Raw genomic sequence first — 8,675 nt, 5'->3', positions numbered from 1 at the left:
AGAGACGCCTTGGTCCTTGTTCGTATCCTCTGCTTTTCAATCTGGCTCCAAGCGTTCTATGGACACTTTTTTACAAGAAACATGATTGAAAACGATCGAAAGTCAATATTATCAATCAAAATTGGGCCTGATTTAGCGTTTGGTGATCTTACAGCCCAAAACCTGCTCTTTACATGGCAATCCAAATTTTTTGAAGAAGCCCAAATAAAATTTATTGTACAATTGGACTTGTGTCGTAATTATCAGATTCATTAAGGCCTGAATCAAAGATTCGGGTTGTGTTTTTTCATTAAAACACTTGTATTTGTTGTCGAATTTATTTGACCATCGGATCGAGGGACAAATTGTACTAGCAATCACGAAATCATGTTGCTTTGTCCTCAATCTTTCTGAATAGTGTTAAAGAAGAACGGTTCAACTTTTTTGTTTTTTAGGAATAAAAAATATTCTTTTCTTTTAGGTAAAAATTGAAGGTGAACTCACCTAATTCTTTAATGTCTTTATTATTATAACAAAGAATTTTTTTCATTTAGATTTCAAATTCATGACTTCTTACATAGAGATCATATATCTTTGCCTTCCTTTTCTAAAAAAATTAAAGCAATTCAATTATATGGAGACAATAAAAGCAATACTACTATTAAAATGCAATATATACATGAAGAGCCAAGTGCAAAATAGTATCAAATTTTCGCAAGTTCTATCATTAATCCATGAAAAGATGGTTAATATGAAAACAATGAAGTGTAATCCAAAGTCCAAAGGTTGCTCTTAATTGAAATATATATATTTGTTTGGTCTGATATTCAAATCTTGTAAAGCTTTTATTCTTCCCCTAAACCCTTCCTTTCTGTTCTACTAAGGCTCTCCAACAAGTACCCCACAAGAGAAGCAAGCATAGTTCCCCCATCCTTTGAATTTTTCTACGAAAAGCAATGCTCAAACCTATTTATATATAAGGCCCTGTGCATTTTCACCTCCAGGTCTAACTCGCTTCTCCGAGAACAATGGCAAAGTGGCTCGCGACATTGTGGGATCGAGCCCAAGGCAAGACAAGACTATTTTGCTTCAATATTTTTCTCCTTGATTTTCATGCATTTTAATTTATTAAGGTAATTGTTGATGGTTTGTGCAAACTATCAAAAATATGTGAATTTTATGGGTAGTTATTTTGCAGGGAAATGGCATGTCGAAATGATTTGCAAAGAAGTGTTTGAAGAGTATTCAGAGAAAGATACCGGTAAGATGAAAGCAGAAAAGCTCCATGTAGCAATATTGAGGGTTTACAAGTAAGAACATAAGCATTTTATAAGTTATTTCATTATTAATTAGGGTTCTAAATAGCTAGCTATAGCTACGTAATAGCTGCGCTATAGCTTTTTCGGACCTCAAAAGTTATAATGTTATTGACTATTTTTCTTTTATAATGATTCAAAATAGCTAATTATAATTGTGCTATATTTTTTTTGGACCTTAAAAGCTATAGCGCTATAATCGCTATTTAGATCCTTGTTATTAATTGATAGTAAACAAAATAAGCAAAGCACAAAGCATATTCATAAAAGAGTAGAACTAGGGTGTTCTTAAGTTCACCAAGCCCCTTGGTGAACTCAAGTCTAAAACCCGTCAAATCGGTTTCAAATGATGAATCCGAACCGTTGAAACAAACCTACCTTACGAGTGATACATCAATATGTGAAAATTTAAAATATTGAAATTAATTTAGTATAAAATAAAGCGGTCAAAATTAGAATGTTAATAAATTAATTTTAATGCGTTCATTTTTTGAATGTTTTTTGACCACTTGACTCTATGAAAAATTAATTTCAAATTTTTTTTTTTTTTTTACATGTAGATACATTACTCTTAAAGTAGGCAGGTTTTAATGGTTTAGATTCGTCTTTTAAAGCCGATTCGATGGATTTTAGACTTGAGTTCACCAAAATACTTTGTGAACTAAAAACACCCTAGTTCTACTCTTCATAAAATAAGGATAGTCAAATGTAGAAAATGGAAAAATAATCTGCAATCCATGAAGCTTTAGTTCTTGATAGATGTCTAGTAATGATTAAACATCCGATAACCTAGCTAGCTTGCTACTTTTCTCAAAAATAAAATGTGAAAAGTATCTATTAGGCTAAATAATTGTATATTTTTTTTTAAATTACAACTGATGCATTGACCTTGTTCATCAAGTGACTATTTAAATAAATTGATTTGTGTGACAGTTCCGTGAATAAACAATTGCTCAACCCGCACAAGGAACCGCCCAGTAAAGAAAAAGTTGAAAAGAAAGTAGAGGTATTATTTGATTTACCCTGTTCTTGCTTAATTTAAATTTGGATGATGAAACAACAAGACAGTATTTGGTTTCAAAACTTGACATCTCGCATATCACCTACCAATTCCTCATTTCAGGGATACCGGCCGCTTGAAAATAAAGAAAATAAAGAAAATAAAGAAAATAAAGAAAATAAAGAAGATATAGATCTAGAAGAATTCCAGAATTTAATCATGGAATGGATTAGAAAAGACTTGAATGTTGTCTTGGTGAACAGAGCTGTACTGGCATTCTTAGCTGCACCAGCACTCGCTATGGCAACAAAAAGAGCCACAAAAGAGGTACCGCATGTTGGGAAGGCGGTGCAGAAGGTACCGACACCGGTACTCTTCTCCCTCTTCTCTGTAGGCCTTGTCCTACTCCAAGATTTGAGGGTTGGTTGATCTCATGAGGTAGTCAAGGTGCTGGTTCTCTTCAGAGAAGGGACCAAAATATTACACATATATATGATAATTCAGATTATATTTGCATGCTTCTGAGACTATCTGAGACTTCGAACAGTTTCTGGAGCAAAAATAGTCAGTATAGTCAGGCCTGTTCTCATCTTGATTTAAATATTTATAGGGAACGTACTACTGTATCAGTGATAACAGGGCAATCATTATACACGCCTGTGTGTACCAGAAATAATTGGAATTAATTTTACTCTATTTACATATACACGACTGTATGTACCAGTAACAATTGAATTTGAGTTGGGCTACGGTAATTTGTGAAGTAAAGCCTACTTGACGAGTATTTTACTTAGGGGTGTAAACGGTCAGATACGGATCGGATTTTGGTCTTATCGTATCCATATCCGTTATAATTTTTTGGATACGGATACGGATACGGATACGAATACGGATACGGATACGGACGGATATTAAATATTACGGATATGGATCGGATATTGGATGGATACAGATATTTTTTATAATTAACTTGTTGATTACAAAACATCTATTATATTATTAAAATATTAGTCACTAATTATGTCATAGTATATATTGTTCATTAAAATATATATCTATATACAATTTAATAAATTATTGGTACAATATGCAATTTAATAAATTAATGTAAGAACATATAGCACCTTTGCTGTGGTTTAGAAGTGTAAACGGTCGGATACGGATAGTTAAAGGTCTTACCGTATTCTTATCCGTTATAATTTTTCAGATACGGATACGGATACGGATGGACGATCTTAAATATTCAATAAAATAGTAAAAAGTTTCTAAAAATTGTAAATTTTGATCTCCAAGCACAATTTAATATGGAGATCAACTTGAACGCTTTGAATTGACGCTTTGAATTTTGAAATTGAAAATATAGATATAAAGTAAAATGCTCTTTTTATTTCGCAAAGTACCGTAGTCCAACTCATTGAATTTAACTATCTAGTGATATGTTGGCTTTTTGAAAAAAAGAAAAAAAAAACGAAATACCACTCGATAGTCAGAACCTTTGGTTTTTTTTTTGAATAATTATATGAAACCCCCCACTTTCATCCCTCCATCACCCCCATCTTTTAAACATATTTTAACATCCATAAACTAACTTAACTAACTAGTTTAATTAAATTTATTCAAAACATAGGTATAAATACTTGGAATATAATAAATTAATACTTGCAAACTAAGATATTAATATTTGCATGTCTAACTTGATATGACTATATGGGGGGGGGGGCACTCAAACTAGACGGGGAGAAGAATCATACACATTTTTAAAGGTGAATTTTTTCTTTTTTTCAATTTCGTCCACATTTCTCACGATCTATGAGGAATTTTGCGAATCTAAAACCACGAACGTATTCTATGCAATTTTATCTTTCAAATGAGATCCATGATGACATACTTTCGGGCTCATCGTCACACAGGTATTTATACCTCATCGTGCAAGTATTTACACCTATACTTGTAAGTATCTATCCCCAATCGTGGATCCCGCATCTCCGCACCAACCTTCCCTAATCATCCCTGTGTCAACATTTCTCTAACAAAAATAGTTGATCACTTAGGTATAAATACTTGTAATATTTGATATTAATACTTTTAAATGTCAACAGTGTCATATGTGAAAAATATTAGGTATAAATACTTAAATGACGAGATATAAATACTTGTGTGACGACGAGCTTGAAAGTATGTCATCATGGATCTCAATTGAAAGATAAAATTGCATAGAAGACGTTCGTGGTTTTAGATTCCCAAAATTCCTTATAAATCGTGAGAAATGTGGACGATATTGAACAAATAAAATTGGGAGGATAAGGATACGAATCTGCTGCTATTCTTCTAAGAATAGCAGCTCCTTGCTCTTCTTTGTGTGTCTATCTCTCTCTTCAAAAGAGGAGAGAGAGGAGAGAGAGAAAAGGTAGAGAGATAAAAAGGAGAGAGATAGAGAGGATACCAGGGAGAGCGGCAAAATTTGGATAACAGCGGATTTCATTCCGAAAGGATAATGGAGGGATGAGAGTGGGACAATTATCAGGGCTTTTTTTTTTAATTTAACTAGGACAATTAGATTTTGGCATATTTTAGACAATAAATTATGTTTCTTCTTAGACAATTGAGCTATTCACTACTTTATATACTATTATAGATAGATTTATATGATATAATTTATATGATATACATGTCATATCTATAGAAAATTATGACATTTAGTGAGTGTATATTGACTTAAATTTTTAGTGTTTGAATTTAAACTAACGATCTTGATCCCACCAAATGCTATTTTGTTGTTTTTTAATATGTAAAATAATTTTATTTTGTTGTTTTTGTTATTATGTAAAATCAACTCTTTTTATTATTTCTTATGATGTTGATTGTTTCTATTCTGGTATTCTGATGTTGATTATTTTTTTATCTAGTATTTGATTAGATAATGAATTTCAACTCGCGCGATAAGTTATTTTTATCCGATTCCTGCCTTTTTGGGTGAAATCTTGCGTCCAATCCTGAATACACGAACTATTTTAGACATAAAATATATGTGCCGACTATTTCAGATTTTATATATATATAGGAGGGATCGGATGACACCCTTTTTTGGTGACATCGGATAACATCATGCATTTTCAAAGTTTTCAAAGTCCAAACGGTCGATCAAAACCGTTCAACTTGATGGATATGTTAAAATGTGCTTGCAGATCAAATTTTATATTTTTCTGAATTTTTTTACTATTGATTAAGTATTTAACAAAATCGCTATATTCAGACCGTTGAATTTTTGTACCCATCTTAATAAATAGTAAAAAAAAATTCAGAAAAATGTAAAATTTGACATGCAAGCACATTCTAACATATCTATCAAGTTGAACGGTTTGGATCGACCGTTTGGACTTTGAAAATACACGGTGTCATTTGATATCACCAAAAAACGGTGTCATCCGATCCCTCCTCATATATATATATATATTTGCAGACTATTTCTGGAATAATATTTCTCAATTTCACGTCTAGCCCTAATTGATGGATGACAGAAATTAATTAAGAGTGTGAAATTTAGCAAACTCAAATATTAAAATTAGAATCATATAGTCTATATATAATATCTTTCGTTTATAAATAGTCAAAGGAGTTGAGCCTATATATTTTTAACGTGAGACTATATATATATTTTCAGGGTACCATTAATATTCTCAAAAATATATATATTTCGTTTATATCATTGATATCCGTTCTTTTATCATCTATTTCTCAGAAATTTGTAAGAGCACACCGATAAAAAAAAGTTTTATGGATACATTATTGTCAATATTTTGTGTTCGTTTGGAAACTGTGAAGACAAAAGAAGAAAGAAAGTATTCTAGGATTATTAAGACGAAGTTTCGACCAATGCTTCTAGCTTTTCAGAAGGTATGAGTTAATATTTTAATTTTATTATTCGTATGTAGATTCTGATTTTCAGACTGCTTGGAAGCTCTTTAACAAATGAAATTAAAATCTGGTTTGAATTTCTATGTGATTTTGTTAAACTTATATTATTTGTGCCTAGCTTTTACCGTTTCAAGGATTCAAGTTCTTCATGCATGTACAACAATAACCTAAAGCGCAAAATTGTTTACGTATATAACATCTAAGGTTTTAAATCACAATTCACATGATGCTGCAGAGGGTTAAAAAAATATTACGAATATCGATCAAAGGTAGTACAAATGCTATATCCTACGTTAAAAAAATAGTTAAAATGGAAATATTAGTTGAGGTATACAAATTACAACAAAAAAGAATTAAAAACAATTTCATAATGATTTTGAAATAATTGTAGTTAATAATTAAATTATTTAAAGGAAATATAGGTTAAAAGAAATATTTTTGGGGGCACACAATAACAAACTAAAGAAAAATTAACTAATTAAACTTTACCATCTCATGATATATATAGCAATTAATCCACCGTAACACTACGGTCGTGATATATATTTTTCCATTTTTTGGGATAGTGTTTTGTTCGGCCTTAATAAACTATGGAAAATTGCATTATTTGTGGTTTAATTAGAACCATATGAAAATACTGAAAAGTACTTAACCTTCACTTGTTTCCTCAAACATAAGCAGGGCCTTTACAAAGCTAAGGAAGTATTAACAAGTCGTAGAGAAGATCAGAACAAATGTGAATGGGCAAAGCTTAATATAGAATTGCTTCATCTGATATCGAAGAAAATAGAAAGCATTTCGACCTTCATCAATTTTCGTGCTGTGTGTAAGGATTGGCGGTTGGCCACAGACCCAACTGATGCTCCCGTGCAATTCCCTTGGCTTATTTGGCCAACAGTGCCAAAAGAAACGCGATTCAGCGACCTAAGCCAACATACATTTATACGGGACAATGAATACTTTGTATATTCTCCTTCATCTGACACAACCAAACGAATCCGCCTTCCGGTAAATAATATACCTATAGCAACATCAGCTGGTATCATGTTTGTTATTGAGTTTCTTTCTTCTATTTATTTCCTCAATTTGCTTACTGGTGCCAAAGTTACCCTTTCTTTTTTGGACCCTTTGTCGAATTATGAAACTAAAACCCTTGGACATAGCTTTAGCCATAATTCGAGCACTGTGGGCACTGAGATCTTTTTATTTATCAATAAACTACTTGATAGAATAGAGTTTAAGACTGAAACAATAAAATATCAGTTTATCAGATTTCAACCACCTAGTACTATCAAACACATCTCAATTATACTTCCTGAGCTAGCTTTGTTTGGGTACTACAAAGGAAGGATATTTGTGTCAAGTGAAATACAAAGAGCCACTTGGATTTATGACGCTTCAAGTGGAACTAAGACAAGCATAGAGATACCGCATCCAGGTGAGCATGTTAATTTTAAATTCTTGATTGATGCCAAGGGATATCTTTTTGGGGTGATGATGTCATACATTTACGTACATGGTATTGGCGAACTCTTTGAAAGCAAGTGGAAGTATGAATTTGAGGTGTACCGTCTGGAGCATACAGATGATTTTGGTTGTTGTCAATGGTCTAAAATGAATGCGATTGGGGATCGAGTTCTCTTCTTACAGGATGATTATTCTGGTTTTTGTTTGATATCCAATGATATCAAGGTACATAAAGGAAACTATATCTATTTCAAAGAGCAAAATCGGCTTTGTGGCCACAAACCTTATACTGGTCATCTTTGTCGGTATGACATGGAAGATGGGACTACTGAACGGTTGGTCTTGACATCACCAGAAGCCCTATGGTTTGTGCCGACTCTGTACTAGCTTTAGCACCTACACATTTTTTTCATTTTGGTTTTTATTTTTGTAATGCAAAAGTTCTTATAGTATTGTGTATTGGACTGTTTAAGTGGTATATAAAGAGGACATATCTATATCTATATATCTATATATAGAGAGAGGGGGGGGGGGGATTCGCTAAGGTCAAAATGGTTGTTACCAATGGTCTAAATGAATGGGATTGGGGATCAAGTCTCTTCTTGCAGGATGATTATTCTGGTAGACAAGCGTGTTAGTTCTCTGTCCTTTATTCAAATTGATAGTAACAGTAGTTACAAGCAAGGGTAAAGTCGGATTAAAAAGAAGAGCATGTCCACTTAACATCTTCAAGCTACTTCAAGAAAAAAAATATTTAACTTTCTATTTTATCCACTTCTCTTTTGTGTTTTGAATTGAAAATTCTATGACATTTTGAAAAGTGTTAGTATCTTTTATGTTTAGTTTTGGATTTGGAATGGGAGAAATTATTACTTTTTTATGTTTAGTTATGGATTTAAGACATGGTGTAAGGGTTTTCATGCATGTGTTGTCATAATGCTACATACTATTTATTTTTATATATTTATGGGTTTTCCTGCATATTTTCAGAATCTCAA

The 8,675-nt window shown here is 32.2% G+C and overlaps 1 protein-coding gene across 1 annotated transcript; it reads left to right on the top strand.

Moving 5' to 3' along the window:
* The first annotated feature begins 780 nt into the window (after positions 1 to 780).
* Positions 781 to 2,805, top strand: LOC144558040 (uncharacterized). The gene is made up of 4 exons (XM_078306748.1): positions 781 to 1,289; positions 2,229 to 2,301; positions 2,360 to 2,369; positions 2,471 to 2,805. Exons 1-4 carry the CDS (start codon positions 1,123 to 1,125, stop codon positions 2,722 to 2,724), a joined length of 504 nt encoding a protein of 167 aa, XP_078162874.1. The 5' UTR covers positions 781 to 1,122; the 3' UTR covers positions 2,725 to 2,805.
* The last annotated feature ends 5,870 nt before the right edge of the window (positions 2,806 to 8,675 follow it).

Source organism: Carex rostrata, chromosome 8 (genome assembly GCF_964058835.1).
Source record: "Carex rostrata chromosome 8, lpCarRost1.2, whole genome shotgun sequence".
Lineage (NCBI taxonomy): Eukaryota > Viridiplantae > Streptophyta > Magnoliopsida > Poales > Cyperaceae > Carex > Carex rostrata.
This window is presented reverse-complemented; position numbering and strand designations above follow the sequence as displayed.

Coding starts and splice junctions, on each gene's coding strand:
- LOC144558040 (XM_078306748.1), top strand. CDS start 1,123: ATGGTTTGTGCAAACTATCAAAAATATGTGAATTTTATGGGTAGTTAT. Junction 1,290..2,228: donor GCAATATTGAGGGTTTACAA/GTAAGAACATAA, acceptor TTTGTGTGACAG/TTCCGTGAATAAACAATTGC.